At 37.5% G+C, this 21,836-nt stretch overlaps 1 protein-coding gene across 1 annotated transcript in view; it reads right to left on the reverse strand.

Annotated features, from left to right (window-relative positions):
- Positions 1-21,836, reverse strand: part of slc9a1a (solute carrier family 9 member A1a) — a 56,954-nt gene that overhangs the window by 14,467 nt on the left and 20,651 nt on the right. Inside the window, exons 2-6 of the mRNA XM_069895509.1 lie at positions 12,131-12,591; positions 11,654-11,904; positions 11,098-11,315; positions 6,041-6,237; positions 4,102-4,191 (exon numbers count right to left, since the gene is read on the reverse strand). Of these exons, the coding sequence (XP_069751610.1) occupies positions 4,102-4,191; positions 6,041-6,237; positions 11,098-11,315; positions 11,654-11,904; positions 12,131-12,591 (1,217 nt within the window). The remainder of the gene's footprint in view (positions 1-4,101; positions 4,192-6,040; positions 6,238-11,097; positions 11,316-11,653; positions 11,905-12,130; positions 12,592-21,836) is intronic.

Below are 21,836 nucleotides of genomic sequence, written 5' to 3' on the forward strand. Positions count from 1 at the left end.
TTGGCCAGAGTAGTTCCCAGAACAAGCTCTGATGCATCCAGATATGATATTTTCTATGATGCACCTATAAAAATTTGTAAGAGACATTGGGGTCATGCAAATTTTCTTCATCTTCTGAGGAAGACAAAGAGGTTGGTGATATTTACACTTGAAAACTAAAGGCTCTCTATTCAACGTTGATGCAGACAGGATCATGAATGCTTCATCACCTGCATCTTGTCATCGATAACTAGCTCCTTCATTTTACGGATGTTGAAGGAGAGAGAGGTTGTATTTACAGCTGTAGTTCTGTTTGAACTTTGGTTTCAGCGTGATTCAGATACAGCATGCCTCGATGTTCAGCTCCTTCCTGGCCTCGTAACTGTGCTGTTACTCTCACGTAATAGAATTCTCTTCCCAAAATATCCTTTTAGCTAGCTGTTCCTTATGTCAGTTTGTTCATAACTCAAGTATTACTGAGATTATTATCCACGAGGTTGATTCTTAAATTCTCTATCTCTTTCCTGTACTTCATCTCACCATTGTTTGAGACCTACCTTAAAACCGAGGAGATGTTGTCTCTAATCCACACAGATGGCACACACACAGAAGGCTGCAGATGCCAGACTCTGAAGCTAAACACAATCTGCTCGAGGAACTCAGTGTGTTGAGCATCATTGGTATGAAAAACTGGTTGGTATTTGGGTTTAATCCCTTCGTCAAGGCTGGGAATGTAGGAGAAGTTGGTACAAAGAGGAAAAGGTGCGAGGAGCAGGACCATGACCCAAGTGAGCTTAGTGAACCAGGTGAAGGAAAAGGATGACAGACCAAGGCAGACAATTGGCAGATGCCAGACAAAAGGAGAGAGAGAGAGAGAAAGGTGAAAGAAACAAAAAGGTCACATAGAGGAAGACAAGTCATACAAGGTGGAGTAGGTGATAGAAGATAAAAGTCACCAGTGCTGGAAATGATAAGTAGAGAAGATGTGAATGGTGTTATAATAAAGGAGTGGAGTGGGAAATATTGAGCCGATTCAGAGAATAAGAGGTTATTTAATTGAAACACAAAATTCTAAGAGCATTTGACGAATTAGACCAGACAAGACAAGAGGCTGTGGGGCAGGAGGACATCACAGGAGAGGATATGCAGAGGAATAAGGATTACAATTAGGAAGACAGTTAATATCCTTTTCAGTCAGGATCAAAAATCCCAAGAAACATGCATCAAGGACCACTGTAAAATGGATAGAAATGATTGGAAATGGAGAGAAATATCAAGTTATTGCACTTCATAACGAAAGGTTAGGGATGTGACTCTACTAAGAAGATATCAGGAATTCAGAACAGAATTTAAGAATCAACCTTGTGGATAATAATCTCAGTAATACTTGAGTTATGAACAAACTGACATAAGGAACAGCTAGCTAAAAGGATATTTTGGGAAGAGAATTCTATTACGTGAGAGTAACAGCACAGTTACGAGGCCAGGAAGGAGCTGAACATCGAGGCATGCTGTATCTGAATCACCCTGAAACCAAAGTTCAAACAGAACTACAGCTGTAAAATACAGATTCAAAATTAATAACATGATAGAATGCGCCCTGGCTGGTTATAAATAACTTTAGAAATGACAGAAACTCAGCATTAAAAATATTTTAAAAAATTATAAACATAGTACAGAATAAAAGACAAATGGTCAATGATCAGATAAATACCATAGAATTTAAAAAAAAACTGTTCATAAGCCATGCAATTGGAGAGATATTGGAAACTACACTAATAATAAGAGCATGCAGAGACAGAAAAGTATAATTAAGAAATCAGCATGGACGTCAATAAAATGAAGACATGCATAACTAACCTGATAGATTTATTTGAAGGTTATGGAAAGAGCAGGCAAGGCTAATGCAGATTTCATATACTTGGATTTTCAAAAGGCCTTCGACAAGGTATCACATGGTACGCTCAGTACAAAGGTTAGAGCATGTAGAATCAGGGACAAATAGCTGTATGGATAGCAAATTAGCTAAATAAAAAAAAGCAGAGAGCAGGCGTGAAGGGTAGTTATTCAGATTGGAGCAAGGCAGAAAGTAGAATTTCATGAGATTAAGTGTGGAACCATGTTATTCGCAAGTTACTTGATTATATTGACGTACAAATTATATTTTGTTTATTATCATAATTTGTAGATGTTACCAAACCAGGGGTGCATTAGTTAATCTTGAGGAAGAACACAATACAACATTAGAAATATTGAGTGAGAAATTAACATTAAGTGCTAAATAAACATTAGTATAGATAAATGTGATTTAATGTACATTGGTAGGAAAAGCAGAATCATCTTTCAGGATTTAGAAAATAACATTTATGGGATATGAAGGGAAAAGGATTTCACTATGTAAGTGAACAGGCATTAAAAATAACATTGCAGGTTAGCAAATAAAAAGATTCAGATATGTAAAACATGTACAAGATTCTGGTTGGCCTGCCTACATTTAGTTCTAATCTGCATACAACGAAAAAAGAACATCGCACCACTGAAAAAAAGTGTAAATATGATCACAAATGAGAAACTTGAAAATAATTAAGCTACCTAAAAACTAAAATCAATTGGTTCTTTTATTCCTTTAGAAAAGATTTAGAGGAGACTGACAGAGTACTTTAAAATTTTCAAAATGGGATAGATATGTAGGGTAGATGTAGGAAGACACTCTTGGGAGAGTCTGGAATTAGGAAACATAATAATTAAAGAGATGCCCAATAATCCAATAGAAACAAGGTTTCCTAGTTCTGGAATGGCATGCAAGTGAAGCAGTTTATGCTCGTCTCACAGCTCCTGGGGCTCAGGCTTGATTCTGACCTTGCATGACGTCAGTGCGGAGTTTGCATGTTCACTCAATAAACACGTGCATTTCATCTGGGTGCCCTGGTTTCGTTCCACGTCCCAAAAGATGCCCTTAGTATTTTAACAAGTGGTGACTGAAAATTACTCTTTAGTGTAGGAGAAGAAAAAAAATAATTGAATATGGAAGTTGACAGGCATGTCTGAGAGCAAACTAATTGCAGGGATGCAAGTAATCAGAATAGGGGAATATGATTTTCCCCGGGTAAGAACCCAAATGTCTTCTTTTGTATAGTTACAAGTGGAAAATAACAATGCTATTAGAATGTGAAGGTGATTAAAGGAAGTGGTTGAGGCAAATACCTTGCATATTTTCAAAAGAATATTAGCTCAAATCTATGGATGTTAGAGTACTGAAATATGCTTTAAGTTTGAGATGAGATCTTTGTAATGGCAGAACCCAGCATGCAGAAGTACAAGATAGCAAATTGGGCTAAATGACCAATTTCTGAAATAAAAACAGAAAATGTCATGAATGTTTTGCAGGTGAACCAGCATCCAAGGAAGAGCAAGCAGTTCTTTTTGTCATAACTAGTAAAGTTAGAGAACAATATTGCCTAGGGCTGGCCTTTAGATTCAAGATTGAAAGGATAGGGAAATAAATGAAGGGTGGATGCTGCCACCTGCTGTCAAGTTTCACTTGTCTTTCTGTGAAGCAAAGAATATTGAACTCACGAATCTCATAGGAATTTTCATAGCCCCATCTTATTCAAGGCAGTAATACTCACCATCTCTCGTAAGAGGGTTCACGCGCATCCCAAAAAAGAAATTGTTCTGAATCTCCAGCCAGCTTTGTGTTTCAATTAGGTTACAATCATCAATCTTGGACATCTACTCTAAAATGGAGTGCTCAAAATGGACAATTTTCTAGATGGCATCTAACAAGGATTTTATCCAATTGCAGCATAATTTGTAGCATTCTTTTTTAAAAATTTCATTAATTTTTTTTAGTAATAGCTTGTGATTTCTGCACTTGGATTCATAATTCTCTCTTGCAGCTCCTGGGTTCTTGCAATATTTCTCTCATCTAACTTGGGTCAGGCAAAATGACTTCAAATTCAACCACATTGAACATATGATTTTACTTACTCATTTAATCTATTTTAAAAAAAGCTACACACATACTATAATACCACTGGAAAAATAATTCAGAGAGGCATTCCTTTGGAGGTGATGGCACATGGAGTTGAAAATCTAGAGAGTATTGACACCATAACATACCTGTATGTGGATCTCTTCATTAATGGAACGTTTAGTGTCTTGCTTCTTCTTCACAGCAAGCAATTCAACCAATGGTCGAATAGTCATCCCCTGCCAGCCATGGATAGAACCAGTTAGTACAGTTCAAAAAAATCTTGCGTAGGTTTACCACAATTTCACAGAAAACAATCACTTAACAGATTGTGAAATACTTTGTTACAGTCTGAGTCTTACCACTAGTGTTTTTGTTAAAACAACTTGCATTTACAGTATCAATAATGCAAAATAATGCTCAATAATTTTTATTTATCAACCAATAGATAGATTTTCAGGAGGTTCATAAGAGGGCTACAAATGCAGTGGCTTAAAGATGTTACAAAGCTTTTATTTAATTATTTGAAAGTGCTATCATGGTGCGATTATATTCAAAGGACAGACATGAATTCTTCATATAATTACAAATAGGGTATGGGGTCATTCATAATTTATTCCATATGGAATGCATTATTTTCAGAAAATTCCATGACACAAGGGTAATTACCATTGCAATATAATAAGACCATGAGGGTTTGGAGCAGAATTAGGCCATTCACTCCATCAAGTTTGCTCCACCATTTATATCATGGATGATGAATTTTTCCTTTCAATCCCATTCTTCTGCCCTCTCCCCATACCTTTGATGCCCTTACTAATCAAGAACCTGTCAACATCTGCTTTAAATACATCCAGTGCCTTTGCTTTCAGAGCATCTGTGGCAACAAATTCCACAGATTCACCATCCTTTGGCTAAAGAAATGTTTCCTCATCTCTGTTCTAAAGGCACATCCTTTGATTCTGAGGCTGTGCCCTCTGGTCCTAGACTCTTCCAAACTGGAGACATCTTCTCCATGTCCACTCGATCTAGTCCTTTCAATATTTGGTATGTTTCAATGAGATCCCCCTTCATCCTTTCCAAGCTCCAGCAAGTACAGGCCCAGAGCCATCAAATGCTCCTCATACCTTAATCCTCTCATCCCTGGGATCATTCTCATAAACCTCCTCAGGGCCAGCACATCCTTAGAAGGTGTTCAAAACAGCTCACGATACTCCAAATGTGAGATGGCCAACACTTTGTAAAGCCTTAACATTACATCTTTGCCTTAATATTCTAGTCCTCTTGAGATTAATGCTAACATTGCATTTACCTTCCTTACTACAAACTGAACCTGCATGTTAACTTTTAGGGAATCTAGCATTAGGACTCTCATTTAGAAAATAGTCTATTTCTTTATTCCCTTTACTAAAGTGCTCAACTATACACTTCCCTTTGCTGAATTCCATCTGCAACTTCTTTGCCCATTTTCCCCCAACCTAATCAATCCCTCTTCAGAATCTCTGCTTCCTCAACATGGCCTGCCATTCCACCTATCTTTGTATCATCTGTAAAGTTATAAGTTCCATCATCCAATCAACACAAATTGGATTAATAAAAAACTCAACTCCCAAACTGGCTCCTAGACTCATCTCCTCATTCATATACCTATGTGGTTTTGGCTCTCCTCATGCTACCATTCAGAGGTCACTGCATTTCTTTATGTAAGGCTTCTTCTATACTTTAAATTCACTGTTCCACTTGACCTCAGTAGCCTCAATCCTAAACACTAGAAATTCCTTCTTTTACTTTGCTTCCTGCTGAGATGCCTCCTTAAAATTTGATCAAGCTTTTCCAAAAATCTCTTGGTGCATCTAAGTGGCAAAATTTATTGCATAATCACTCTTCTGAACTATCGCGGGTTGTTTTTATAATTGCCTATATAAACAGCTTTTTCTTACAGATATGGACTTTCAAAACTACTCACACCCTGCATAGAATCACATGATTCCATCAGCAAATAAGGAAGCAATTTACTGGCCTCAGCTCTTAGGCAGAAACACACATGCAAATGACAAGTATAAATTAAGCAAAAAAAAAAATCAAGACCTGAACAAAGACAGTGAAGAAGACGAGGGTAATAATGGCAGTGAGGAACATGGCTCGAGGGAATGCGTCATTCAGCAGGTAGCCAAGTGAAAAGGCGATAGCTCCTCGCAGGCCCCCATATGAAATAATGAACTGGTCCTTGGGAGTGAGTTTCACAATGCGGAATCTGTTAAGTATTAAAGTCAGACCTAGGACACCTGAAAAAAAATTGCACAGTCAGTAAGATGCTCATGGCTACCACTTGCCCATTACCTTTCTTTGATGCCACACACATTCTTTATCCGTCCCTGTGGTGGTATGGAATGGGAAGACATGAGAGTTTATTGTATTCATGTATGTGCACTGTGTAAATGCAAGTTATCACCGAGTTACTGTTTGCTGCTTATATTTGCAAGGGCTGGCTGTAACAACACTATACTGATATTGATGGCTAATTATGGTGCAAACTGGGTCTCTCTAATGGAGCTCTTCTTTAAGCAGAACAGATAAGGAGTCACATGACTTTTATGTGGGCTTGAAGATAAAATAATTGGTCACGTTGAAGATCAGAATGGTTGGCTTTGTATGGAACCACAGAGATGGGGGAGATCTTAAATATTTCCCCCCCCCCCCCCCTCAGTATTCACTAAAGAAAACAGAGAGAGTTGTAGGAAGTAAGGAAAATAAGCAGCGAGGTCATAGCACCTATACAAATTAAAGATGAGAAAGTGCTTGCTATCTTAAAATGAATAAGAATAGATAAATTCCCAGGGCCTGACAAGATATTCCTTCAAACCTTGTTGAGGGAAGCTCGTGTAGAAATCGTAGGAGCTCTGACAGAAATATTTAAAATGTTCTTAGCCACAGGCAAGTTGCCAGAGAATTGCAGGGTAGCTCCCATTGTTCCATTGCTTAAAAAAAGGCTCCAAATGAAACCCTGGAAATTATAGGCCGGTGAGCCTGACGTCAATAGTAGGCAAATTATTTGAAGGTGTTTTAAGAGATCGATATACAATTATTTAGATAGCCAGGGACTTATTAGAGATAGTTAACATGGCTTTATCTGTGGTAGATTGTGTTAACCAGTTTTTTTGAAGAGGTTATCAAGAAAGTTGACGAAGGAAAGGCTGTGGATGTTGTCGACGTAGACTTTAGTAAGGCCTTTGACAAGGCCCCACATGGGAGGTTAGTCAGGAAGGTTCAAACACTAGGTATTCATGGTGAAGCAGTGAAATGGATTTGACAATGGCTGGATGGAGAATCCAGAGAGTAGTGGTGGATGATTGCTTATCAGATTGGAGGCCTGTGACTAGTGGTGTGCCTGAAGGATTGGTACTGGGCCATTGTTGTTTGTCATCTATAATCAATGATCTGGTAAATTGGATTAGTAAGTTTGGAGATGACACGAAGATTGGAGGTGTTATGGACAGTGAAGAAGGTTTTCAAAGCTTGCAGAGGGATCTGGACCAGCTGGTAAAGTGGGCTGAAAAATAGCAGATGGAATTTAATGGAGACAAGTCTGAGGCGATGCATTTTGGAAGGAGAAATTAAGAAAGGACATACACTGAGGAGTGAGGTAGAACAAAGCGATCTGGGAATACAGATACATAATTCCCTCAAAGTGGCATCACATGTGGATAGGGTTGTAAAGAAAGCTTTTGGAATATGCTATTGGCCTTCACAAATCAAAGTATTGAGTACAGGAGTTGGGATGTTATGTTAAAGTTGTATAAGATATTGGTGAGGCCAATTTTGGAGTATTGTGTGCAGTTTTGTTCGGTTAACTACAGGAAGGCCTACAGGAAAGATATCAATAGATGGAGAAAGTGCAGAGAAGATTTACTAGGATGTTGCCTGGACTTCAGAGACTGAGTTACAGGAAAAGGTTAAACAGGTTAATTCCCTTTTATTAGAGGGATAGACAGAGTAAATGTAGATAGGTTTTTTTCCATTGAGGGCAGATGAGATTCAAACAAGAGGACACAGGTTAAGGGTAAAAGGGGAAAAGTTTAGGGAGAACTTCTTCACACAGAGTGTGGAACAAGCTTCCAGCTGAACTGATAGATGCAGGCTCAATTTTAACATACAAGGGAAATTTGGATAGGTATATGAATAGGTATATGGCTCTGGACTGAGTGCAGGTCAGTGGGACTAGAGAAGAAAAAGTGGTTCGGCATAAACGAGAAGGGCTGAAGTAGCCTGTTCTGTGCTGTAATTGTTCTTTGGTTCGAATTGTTTTTATTCCTTTGCTTTCTCACATTCAGTTCCCCATTGATCAGAGTAATCAAACCAGCCACTCAATAGCACCAAGTGATAATCTCAGAGGAACACATGGGAATCATGACACTCCTACAAATGCACCATCAAGTGAGAGTAAACCCATTATCAAACACTCGGAGCATAAATCCAGAAGGGTTAAATTCTTAGAAAAACCTGCAGATGTTGAAATCTTGAGCAAACAGCAAGAGGTTGCAAAGGCTCAAATGGGCCAGGAAGTATCCACGGACAGAAATGGACAATCAATATTTCACATTGAGACCTTTTTTAAAAAAAGGGTCCCAACCCAAAATGTTGACTGTCCATTTGTCTGTCTGTATGTTGCCTGATCAGCTGAGTCCTTCCCACCTCTCAGCATTAGATCCTTCACACTGCTTTATCAAATATTCCTGAGCCAAGAACATTCTTTTCTTTGGCTTGGCTTCGCAGACAAAGATTTATGGAGGGGTATGTCCACGTCTGCTGCAGGCTCGTTGGTGAATGACAAGTCTGATGCGGGACAGGCAGGCACGGTTGCAGCGGAAAATTGGTGGGTTGGGTTTGGGTGTTGGGTTTTTCCTCCTTTGTCTTTTGTCAGTGAGGTGGGCTCTGCGATCTTCTTCAAAGGAGGTTGATGCCCGCCGAACAAGATGCACAGTTGGAGGCGAGATCAGCCCACTGGCAGGCACCAAGAGATTTCAATGTGGCAGGCACCAAGAGATTTCTTTAAGCAGTCCTTCTACCTCTTCTTTGGTGCACCTCTGTCTCGGTGGCCAGTGGAGAGCTCACCATAGAACATGATCTTGGGAAGGCGATGGTCCTCCATTCGGGAGAAGTGACCCACCCAGCGCAGTTGGGTCTTCAGCAGCATGGATTCAATGCTTGCGGACTCTGCCAGCTCGAGTACTTCGATGTATTGTGAATTTGATATAGAACAAATCCCCTTTGGGTTGTCCCATGAAGCACTCCTAGTGATGATACAGTAGATGTTCCATGCAAAGTTGCATCAACATTATTCAATAAAAACAAATGCATCTCAAGTTTTGCTGATGAGATTTACAGTATCAGCCAGATTTTTAAAAAAAGTTTATAATGGAGAGTTTTATTTCCATGATAGTCCAGAGGAAATGGTTAATGGCGAGGGCCAATGTTCAATCCTAATACAGTCTATCATGTTCTTGTCTTCAGATATCATCAGGATATTTCCAGTTGCAGTCATTATAAATTGTAGCACAGAAATAGACTATTTAACTTAGCAGGTCTTTTCTTTAATCACATTTACTATGCCCACCCTTTGGTTAAGAAAAAGATGGAATGAACAATTGAAAGCAATTGCCCTTATACTGATGTTGGACATTAATTGGAGAAAATTCTGAGGGACAAGTTTACATTATCATTCTGAAAAGTATGAAATAACCGAGTACAGTGGTGTGGGATCTGTAAATGGATTGTTTCTCATTAAAATTTCTCAGGATGTAACAACTTGGGTTAATAAAAATATTGCATACACAGAAAATGAATGGCAAAGTCCAACATTAACCTAACAGCAGGAAAGTAAAACTCCAAGGAAAAGTGCCAAATTGGATAGAAAATTGGTTCAGAAGTAGAGGTCTGATAAGTATTTTTGTAACTGTTGGACTACATGACCTAGTCCTGTGAAGTTCCACAGAACTTGGTTTGCCTCCCTTGTTTTTCTTCACGATTACTTAGACTTAAATATGTGTATCATAATTAAGAATTTTTTAGAACACAAAAATTGGCTGCAGGTTGTTAATAAGGGAAAACAGAGAAATGCACAATAAGTGATAGAATACGGAGAAGCACAGATGAGCAAAGAGACCTAAAAGTCCAGGACCATAGGTCCCTGGAGGCAGCTGGTAAATAGATGGTTTGGTGTTCAAATGATTTTCAGATACTTCACTTTGTTAGCAAAAACATGGTATACAAGAGAAGACCTAACAGAACCATACAAAACATTACAGTATGTTGTAAATAGTGATTCCTGTCATTATTCCTTGTGAAATAATGACAGGAATCACTTGCACTTGGGAATGTTACCAGGAAAATTACATTGACATAATGAGGGAATGCAAAATGTTATGAGGAATGATTAACTAAGTTGTGTTGTTTCCACTGGAACAGAGTAGACGGAAGAGAGATTTAACTGAAGATTTAAAATTATGAGAGCATTAGATACAATGACAGGAACAACATATTCTCTTTAACAGAGATCCACCGACTTGAGAAGCATGTATCTGGCATTATAGCTTGCATTAGTAAAGAGTTGAAATTTTTGTTCACCGGAAGTGTCTTGGAGGTTTATGCCATCAAATAAGACAGTGACTTAAAGCAGGAGGGCATGTCTTACTTAAAAATACGTGAAGCACCATCTGTTGTTCTCAAAACCACATGGATGCAGCAGAAGCACTGGAAAGAGAGTTGGTCAAAATAGTTATTTTTTTTGATTGGCACTAGCATATTAGGTCAAAAATTCTGAAAAAAGATAAGTCTTATTGTAGGGGGCTGGGGGTGTCTTGGGAGAGGCTCATTTACCAGCATCCTCCTTCCCCATAACTGATAGTTCATTGTTTGTAACAGCTAAGTAAAGGATCACTTAAGATGCTTGTGGATGAAAAAAAAACCATTGAAAATTACAAATCTACAACAAAGAGTAGGAATGAATTCCACCAGGTCAGGCACTAGTTGCATGACTTTGCGTTACAGTATAATCACTTGCTACAGCCAAAATATGCATGTCTTTTTTTAAAAAGCACTCCATAGCACTAATGTCCTCTGTATCTTAGGTTCACATACTTTCTTACCAAGGACTCGACCAATCAGACAGAATATCACCGTGGAAGACATGAAGATCCAGTTCCATTCATGCTCTTCAGCAAATGTGGACACACCCAAGAAAATGAAGATGAGAGTCTCACTCACGCTGCTCCACATCTTCAGGAAGTACTTAATTGTGGTGTGTGATTTATGAGATATATTTGCCTCTACATAAGGACGCATGACTGCACCACATGCAATAAGTCTGCAAAATACAAGCAGCAATAAATACCCAACTCATTCAGCAGAATACAGTGAAGGTACACAAGATATCCCATGAAGTCTTTTTTAAAATTAAAGGATGATTCAAACAAATAATGAATGATATTAAAGTAAGGCCATCACCTGCAGTGCCTCCTTAAATATTCTTTCCCCATGATCACTGTTTGGGAATAACCAAACTCAACAATGAACCCTCCCTAGTAAAATGAAAGCTCCAACTAAAAATTAACAGAAAAATATTTTGTAAATTATGGGAGAAATACAATGATTCTCATTTGAAAAACCGAACATTATCTGTACAGTAGCTTTAAGGTTACTTACGCCATGATTCCAGAGAGATGAAAGAGTTCTGAACACAAGTAACTCATGTAACTGTACAGGAAAACAAAGAGAGGTTCAATAACACGAATGCGAGATGTAAAACGGGAGGTGAAGGCAGCCAAAATTCCAAACAAAATTCCCACAAGGACACCTCCAATAGACACCACAAAGAAGGACAAGAATCCCAGGATCACATCCTTGGCTCCAATGACAGAAGCAACAGCAAGTTCATCAAAGAGGTGATACAGCACCTATTTGAATTAAAAAAAATCAACAAATTACATAGCTCAAGAACACCATACATTTGCTCATCTAATTCAGCCACTGTTCCTGTACAAACTGATCTAAGAGAATCTATGTTTGCTATGAAGGAAGGGGGAGAACTACAGAGAGGGGCAGGGAGGGCTGCACAAAGGTCACGCTGCAGGACGTGGGCCAAATGGAAATTAGCATCAAGAATCAAATAGAAACACTTACCACAGTCACTGCATCATTGAGCAAAGACTCTCCGAACACCAGGATATGCAATAATTCATTGATATGAATCTCTTCAAAGACAGCCAGCACCGCCACAGGATCCACAGCAGATGTAATACTGCCAAACACTAGGGTGGACAATAGACCAATCTCTTTCAGTTTGGTTCCACTGAACTGGCACACTGCGTACATCAATATTCCAACAAATGATGCATTCCATAGTGTTCCAATCACTGCAAAGCTCAATATTGTTCCCAAATTCTCAGTGAAAGGTCTTATTGGCAGGAAATAGCCAGCATCCAAAATGATAGGGGGAAGAAGATAAAAAAAGAACACATCTGCCTTCAAGACAGGTGGGTCTAATCCTACACCCTTTATCAATCCTCCTACAATTAGGCCCACACAGACCAGAACGCAGCTCTCTGGGACAATCGACGACAGCCTTGGGAGAAAGTGAAAACCTACAAATATAAAACAACAGTGAATTAGTTTAAAAAAAATTGTGTAATAACAAAAGCCATTGCAACAGGTGGTAAGCAAGATACTGCTGAACCCTTGCAAAGTGAGAGTGATCTTTAATAGACATCAAATACATGCGTACAATTATTGGTACATTGGTACCAGTGCATACATGAATAAATGTGAGAAGAGATCTAACCAAGCATTTTTGAGCATTTACTTGATACAATAAAAGACTGAATCTGAAGAAGTCACATGAGAAACTGCAGATATTGGAATCTGGAGCATTAAACAAACTGCTAGAAGAACTGAGTTGGTTGAGCAACCTCAATGGGAGAAAAAAATTTGTCAACGTTTTGGGTCAGAATCTTTCATCAAGAACAAATCAACTTTTTCACTCAAAGGGTGTCCCATATCTGCGTTCAACTGCCAGAGGTAACAATAGAAGCAAGTTTAATAAAGATGTTCAAGACATTTTGATCGAAATATGGATAGGAAGGGTTTAGAAAGATATGACCAACAGCAAGCAAGTAGAACTTAACCAGAAGGCCAACTTGGTCTACATAAACAAGTTGGGCCAAAGTGTCTGATAATTGCTGTTTGACAATGACTAAATGTATTGATAAATTAATACAAAACCTCCTCATTAAAGGACTATATGCAATAGGATAAAGGATTGGCAAGAACATCTCCACAATCTCTTTCAGCGTTGGAGCACCACAGGATTGTGTACTTAACCCCCTGCTCTACTCATTTTACATCTATGACTGTGTAACTCAGTACAAAAACACCATATACAAGTTTACTGACTATACCCTGTAGTGGGCTGTATGAAGGTAGCTGGGGGGGGGGGGGGGGAAGCACAGAAATAAGTCAGCTCATAGGAGGGAAATAGAAAACTTGGCTGAATGGTGCATGAACAACAACTTCTCACTCATTGTCATCAAGACCATATTAGGAAAGGAAAATTCAAGGTGTACTATCCAAGGATGGTTGGGGGATCAGAGGTAGAGAGGGTGAGCAATTTTAAATTCTTGGGGGCTCACTATTTCAGAGGGGCTTTCCTGGACCAATTATATCAATTCAGGAGGGCCAGAGATGACCACGACCACCCCCCCCCCCCCCCAATCAATGCAAATTAATATCTGTACAAGTTACTTGGAGTCCATTTAAGTAACCTATTCTGAACATACATCTCCTCACATGTCAGGAAAGTGCCATAAGGACTTCATTTCCTTGGAAGGCTGAGGCAGGCAAGGCTATTGGCCATCATTCTGTAGACCTTTTACAGGAGCTCTACTGAGAGAGAGTTCTGGTTGGATGCATCAGTGTGGCACAGTTGCTGCAGAGCATCAGATTAGAGGTCAATCCACAGGACCATAAGAGTGGCAGAGGATCACTGGAGTCTCTCACCCCTTCCCCCCCCCCCCCCCCCCCCCCCCCAATCTATGTGATTTATTGGGAATTGTGTTTAAAGAGGGATCATTAAAATCAGGGAGGACACGTTTCAGCTACTTCCATTAAGAAGACTATACAGAAATATCAGAGCCAGAACCACAGGCTGAGGAACAAATGTTTCCCATGGGCAGTGAGACATCTAAGTGACTGCTAAAACAACTCTGTGACTCTATATGTATTAACAATATTTATTTTAATATATGTATATATGCAGTGTGTAGATGTGTCAGTAGTCAGTAGGCATGTTAGGTCTGCATGTGTTTGCACTGTTCTGCACCATGGACTAGAACAGTGCAAACACATGCAGACCTAACATGCCTACTTACTACCGACACAGGCATGGACTATATAGAAACAGACCACTTAAAGTGATTAAAGGGGTAAGAGGATAGAGATGCAAAATTAAGAGAACTGTGACATTTAGGTACAAGATTTGTATGGTGGTGAGATCTTTTAGATGATAGTAAAAATCAGTAAGTACAGCTTGATGTGATGGAAGGCCAAGGGAAAGGGTTCCTTCCTCAGGACAAAGAAAAATTCCAGAGGGTTGTTAAGTCGGCATCATCATAGGGCACCAGACTCCACTCCATTGAGGACGTCCACATGAGACGTTGTCTTAAAAAAAAGCAGCCTCAGGTGCACAAAAAAGATTTGTTAAGATAGCTCTAGCCGCAGCAAAAAAATGTATTATGTCAACCTGGAAATTGGAAGATAATTTGAGAATACAACAATGGTATATAGAAATGAATAAATGTATTCCATTAGAAAAAATAACATATAGTTTAAGAAATAATATTGAAATATTTGAACAAATATGGGAGCCTTATATGAAACACAATACCGGGGACATCTACCACCTAAATTAACGAAAGGAGAAGGAAATTGACTCAGTGGAATTTCTTGTTTATTTTTATTGAATGACAACATTGTTTGACTGGTTAATGTATCTTAGATTTTGTACTTTAAATGGATGGGGGGGGGAGGTAGGGAGGGTGGGATGGAGGGTGGGAGGAGGGAGGGGAGGGAGAAAATACCACTGTATATATTTAAAAAGGAAAATGCATGTATCATGGTCAATGTGGTTTATGGTGTGAAAAATTTAAAAAAAAGCAGCCTCTGTCCTGTTATGAACACAACAGAAGTGATAAAGATTGGTGTTTTAGTTAAAATAATATTTTTAATTATTACTCAACAATTATACAACACCTAATCTAATTTAACTAACTTATCTAAACTTAAGCTCATTTATATACAATTATCTAACAAAATTTAACTATGCGTGAATACATTGCTGTGTGTGGAATACCCCAAGTCACTACAGCTCAAGGCTCAATTCTGGGAAGGCGGTTCCAAGTTCAAAGTTCAGAAATTTGGTGATGTTACGTGGACTTGAGATTGATACGACACTCATGCTTTAGACGGTTGAGGCATCCAGGCATTAAATAATGGAGACACAAAAGCATTAAATGGCGATGCACATGTTTAGATGGAAGAAGAAGTTTATGAAGTGGGTGGGGGAGGGGGGGTGGGTGGTGACAGAAGGTTGATTAACTCATGAAAACCCTTGCTCTGGTACTTTAGAAAAATGTCGTTTTAGCTGAGGGGCTTCTTTACCAATTAGAACCCCTTTTACAGGTCAATTAAAGTAGAGCGCAGTCTTTCTTCTGCCAATAGAGAACCCCTTTTGCGGGTCAGTCGTGTAGGTGCAGTATTTCTTCTGCAACTTTAAAATACTTTTTTGGGGATCAGTTGAAGTGGTTTCTCATCCCTCAGTAACCAAAATGAGCAAATCTGACAATTCTGTCTATAACCACACAATGATAACTTCCTCAATCCCACAAAGGAAATTGAAGAGATGTTTCTCTTCTTAAAATAGCCTCTTGAACAAAATGTGTATTGTCTTTTTTAAAAAGTTAGTCACACGGCTTCTCCAGAGTCTTATAAAGTGTTCAAAACAAGAAAGCAGAAATGGATAAGAAGGAAAGGTGATGATGAGGAAATGGAAAGGAAAGATAAACAAAGTATGAAATGGCTATGTTGAACTATATGACTTTAAATATTAACGGAATATATAACCAAATCAAAAGGAAGAAACTGCTAAATTTACTGAAAAAAGAAAAAATGATATAGCATTCATGCAAGAAACACACTTAACTGAAATGGAACACAAGAAATTAAAGAGAGATTGGATAGGACATGTAATAGCAGCGTCATACAATTCAAAAGCTAGAGGAGTAGCTATATTAATCAGTAAAAATGTACCAATTAAAATAGAAGAGGAAATAATAGATCCAGCAGGGAGATATGTAATGATAAAATGTCAGATATATTCAGAGTTTTGGAATTTACTCAATGTATATTCACCTAACGAAGAAGATCAAAAATTTATACAAGATATTTTTTTGAAGATAGCAGACACGCAAAGGAACATACTAATAGGAGGGGATTTCAACCTTAATTTAGATTCAAACATGGATAAAACTGGGAAAAAAATTAACAGAAAGAACAAAGTAACCAAATTTATAATTAAATCGATGCAAGAAATGCAACTTATGGATATATGGAGGAAACAACTCCCAAAGGAAAAGGAATATTCATATTATTCGGGTCGACATAAAACATACTCAAGAATAGACCTATTCCTGTTATCAGCTCGCATGAAAGACAGAGTTAGAAAAACAGAATATAAAGCTAGAATATTATCGGGCCACTCACCCCTGATATTGACAAAAGAGTTAGAGGCCATCCCTCCAAGAATGTATAGATGGAGATTAAACTCCATGCTACTTAAAAGACAGGATTTTAGAGAATTCATTGAAAGACAAATTAAAATGTAGTTTGAAATAAATACGGAATCAGTGAAAGATAAGTTTATACTATGGGACGCAATGAAAGCGTTCATCAGAGGGCAAATAATAAGTTAAGTAACCAAGATGAAGAAGGACTATAATCAGGAAACAGAGCAGTTGGAAAGGGAAATAGCAAATATAGAAAAAGAATTAGCAATGAAGGAAGACAACTAAAAGAAGAGAATTGGCAGATAAAAAAATAAAATATGAAACACTACAAACATATAAGGTGGAGAAGAACATAATGAAGACAAAACAGAAATATTATGAACTAGGAGAAAAAACGCACAAAATTGTAGCATGGCAGCTTAAGACAGAACAAACTAAGAGAATGGTATTGGCATCAAGGAAAAAAGACAAACAAATCACATATAATCCAACGGAGATTAATGAAAACTTCAGAGAATTCTACGAACAATTATACCAAACTGAAAACGAAGGGAAAGAAGACAAAATAGATGAATTTTTAACTAAAATTGAACTACCGAAATTACAAATAGAGGAACAAAATAAATTAACAGAACCATTTGAAATAGTAGAAATACAAGAGATAATTTAAAAAACTACCGAATAATAAAACACCAGGAGAGGATGGATTCCCAATAGAATTCTATAAAACATTTAAAGATTTATTAATTCCTCCCCTCCTGGAAGTAATCAACCAGACTCATAAAACACAAAGTTTACCAGATTCATGCAAAACAGCAATAATTACAGTAATACCAAAGACGGGGAAAGATCCACTCACACCAGCGTCATATAGACCAATATCTTTACTAAACACAGATTATAAGATAATAGCTAAACTATTAGCAAACAGATTAGCCGACTATGTACCAAAAATAGTAAATCTAGACCAAACTGGATTTATTAAAAAAAGACGAAATACAGACAATATTTGTAAATTTATTAACTTAATTCATGCAGTAGAAGGAAATAAAGCTCCAACAGTAGCGGTTGCTTTAGACGCAGAGAAGGCCTTTGACAGAGTAGAATGGAATTATTTATTCAAAGTACTACAAAAATTCAGTTTACCAGAGAAATATATTAATTGGATTAAAGCATTATATAAGGGGCCATTGGCGAAAGTGACAGTAAATGGATATATATCAAAACAATTTAACTTAAGCAGATCAACAAGGCAGGGATGACCGCCCACTATCGCCTTTATTGTTCGCGTTAGCCATAGAACCACTAGCAGAACTGATAAGAACAGAAAATAAAATAAAAGGGATAAAAATAAAAGACAAGGAATATAATCAGTTTATTTGCAGATGATGTTATAGTATACTTAACAGAAATATCAATAAAAGAATTACATAAGAAATTGAAGGAATATGGAGAAGTGTCGGGTTACAAGATTAACACAAATAAAAGTGAAGCAATGCCAATGAATAATGCGGATTTCTCAAAATTTAAGAAAGAATCACCATTCAGATGGCAAATGCAAGAAATACGATACCTAGGTATACAAATAAATAAAAACCTCGGCCATCTATATAAACTCAATTATTATCCACTAATGAAAAAATTACAGGGCAACTTAGAGCATTGGAAAGACTTACCACTAACACTAATAGGAAGGATAAACTGTATTAAAATGAACATTTTCCCAAGGATACAATACTTATTTCAGGCATTGCCAATACACTTGACGGAGAAATTCTTCAAGGAGTTAAAGAAAATAATAAGGAAGCTTTTATGGAAAGGGTGGAAACCGAGGATAGCACTAGATAAATTAACAGAATGGTATAAACAAGGAGGCTTACAACTGCCAAACTTTAAAAATTATTATAGAGCCGCACAATTAAGATACCTATCAGATTTTTATCAAACAAGGGAAAAGCCAGATTGGACTAGATTAGAACTAGATAAAATAGGGGAGAAGATACCCGAACATATATTATATAAATGGGATGAAAAATTGGTACAACGTAGGAATTCTCCAGTATTACATCATCTGCTCAATATATAGAGGAAGATTCATGTAGAAAAGAATAAAACAAATTACCAATTACCAAAACTAATACTGACGCAAAATCAGCTAATCCCTTTTACAATAGATAACCTTTCCTTTAGAGAATGGGAGAAAAAAGGGATCAAAAGAATAGAAAATTGTTTTTCAGGAAATAAATTATTATCCTTTGAACAAATGAAGGATAAATATAATATAACTCACGATACAGTGTTGGCATACTACCAACTGAAATCCTACTTGAAGGACAAATTGGGAAGCAGTCTGAGGTTACCAGAGGGAAGTAATTTTGAATATGTGATTACAGACACAATGATAATCAAAAAATTTATAACAAACATGTATATTAAACTACAAGAAAAGGAGAATGAGGAAACAAATGGTAAAACTAAACAAAAATGGGAACAAGATCTAAACATAAAGATAAAAAAGGAAACATGGGAGAAGTTATGCTCAGGAACTATGAGAAATACAATAAATACGAGGTTACGTATGATACAATATAACTGGATACACAGGCTATATATTACACCTCAAAAGTTAAATAAATGGGACCCAACAGTATCTGACAGATGTTTTCGCTGTAAAAAGGAAATGGGAACAACAATTCATGCAATCTGGACGTGTGAGAAAGTGAAAAAATTTTGGGAAGATCTAAACCAGATATTAAATAAAATCACAAAAAGCAATATACCAAAAAACCCAGAGATCTTCCTCCTAAGTAACATAAAAAACAAAGAATTTGGACTTGATTTGGATGGTGCACAAAAAAGATTTGTTAGGATAGCCCTAGCTGTAGCAAAAAAATGTATTATGTCAGCCTGGAAATCAGAAGATAGCCTGAGAATACAGCAATGGTACATAGAAATGAATAAATGTATTCCATTAGAAAAAATAACATATAATTTAAGAAATAACATTACAATATTTGAACAAATATGGGAGCCATACATGAAGCACAATAGAGAAAACCTACTGGGGACATCTACCACCTAAAAGAAGGAGAAGGGAATTAAAAGAATTGACTCAGTGGAATTTCTTGTTTGTTTTTATTGAGTGACAACATTGTTTGACGGGTTTAATGTATCTTAGATTCTGAACTTTAATGAATGGAAGGGGAGGTAGGGAGGGTGGGATGGAAAGAGAGGGGGGGGGAAACGACACTGTATATATTTGAAAAGGAAAATGTATGTATCTTGATCAATGTGGTTTATAGTGTGAAAAATAAAAAATTTAAAAAAAATTCTGCAGATGTATCAACTTTTTGGGACATGTGCTCTTCAAGGCCTGCTGCTAGTCACTTTGCAAAACTTGCAGACATTTGTTAAATCTAGTCTCTTAAAGGGACAGTCCCACACAAATAAAATGAACTGGGAAAAAAAGAGGGGGGAGGAAATGCCACAATCCTCAAAGACCCCCACCACCCAGGCCATGCCCTCTTCACTCTGCTACCATCGGGAAAAAGGAACAGGAGCCTAAAGGTCAGCTTCTTCCACACTGCCATCAGATTCCTGAATAAATCAACGAACATAAGACACTGCCTTACTTTTTAGGCACTACTATTATAATTTTTTATGGTCATGTTGTAAGATGGTTATAATATGATGGTTTCCTCTAAGACACTGCTGCAAACAACACCGAATTTCATGTCTTGTTAATGACAATAAATTCTGATTCTGAATCCAGTTCTTTTTCTCAACTGGCTGGAGTAAAAGCAGACATCAAGAAATAGAGACAAAATTACTAACTCTCAACGATGGTCAAGAGGAAGCTGTGATATAGAAAAGGAAAGTTATCCAACAAGTTTAGCATGGAAAATCTCATTTACAGAACAGATATGAGAGAAACTGGAAAAAGGGAATTTTGGTAAATCTTTGAGGAATCAGTGTAAGAGATTAGATCAAATACTATTCATTGAGTAATGAAACAAATGTCATATTACACAATATCGTCTTTAGTCTTCCATAAGACTGCCCGACTTGCCGAGTATTTTACCAACTTGTTTTGAGAACAGCAGTACAAACTGCTTGGCTTGCACTGACCTGCTTTACCACACCCTCCTCCCACCCCCACCATTGTAGTTATTGAGAAATACTTATTAGGAATTTTTCATGTTCATGCTCTGGTCTAAGGGCAACATCATAGAACAGCTAGTCGAGCTGCTGCCTCACAGCACAATTCTTAACCGTCAATAAAAATTTCTCAACACTTCTGATTCTTTTTCCAATGAACTTAGATCCATACTCTACATTATTGTCTACCCTGCTAAGGGAAAAGTCTACCCTTGTTTATTGAGGTGCACAATATCTCTAATAAATTTCCTCTCTGTCCTTTTGTTCTACACAACCCACATTTGGCCAATCTCCTCTCATAATTGTCCTTTGCCCTCTCATATTATCATCTATAGTCTGGTCACCAGAATTGGATGGTATACTTGAGCAGTAATCTAATTAGCATTTAACTCTGTTCCAGTATGATCTCTGCACACTTGTATTCTGTACCCCCATCCATCTTACCTTTTACTCCTAAAATTAAAAATACAGATGCTGGAAATATGAAATAAAAATTGAAAATGCTATAAAAACTCAGGTCAAGCAGCATCTATAGAAAAAGAAAACTAATATTTCAGGTTGAAGACCTTTCTCATAAATAAGGATGAAGGATTTTTCCATTTGAAACTTTGACAATTTACCTTTCCAACAGGCTTGTCAAACTGTTGAGTCTTTCCAGCATTTTGTGCTTTTGGTATAAAAATGTTTTAAAAATTTTCTTTGTTTTTATTTACAGCATTGTAGAAGCCGATTCTGGTAATTTAAACCTGTATTGCCCATTGTCACTCTAATTAATGTTCAACCCCATACTTTTTGGAGGGTGGGAGGAAGCTGGAGCTCCCAAGGAAAATCCACACAGACATGAGAAGAATGTACAAACTCCTTAAAGAGAGCAGTAGATTCGAACCTGGATC

Source organism: Narcine bancroftii, chromosome 8, assembly GCF_036971445.1.
Source record: "Narcine bancroftii isolate sNarBan1 chromosome 8, sNarBan1.hap1, whole genome shotgun sequence".
NCBI lineage: Eukaryota > Metazoa > Chordata > Chondrichthyes > Torpediniformes > Narcinidae > Narcine > Narcine bancroftii.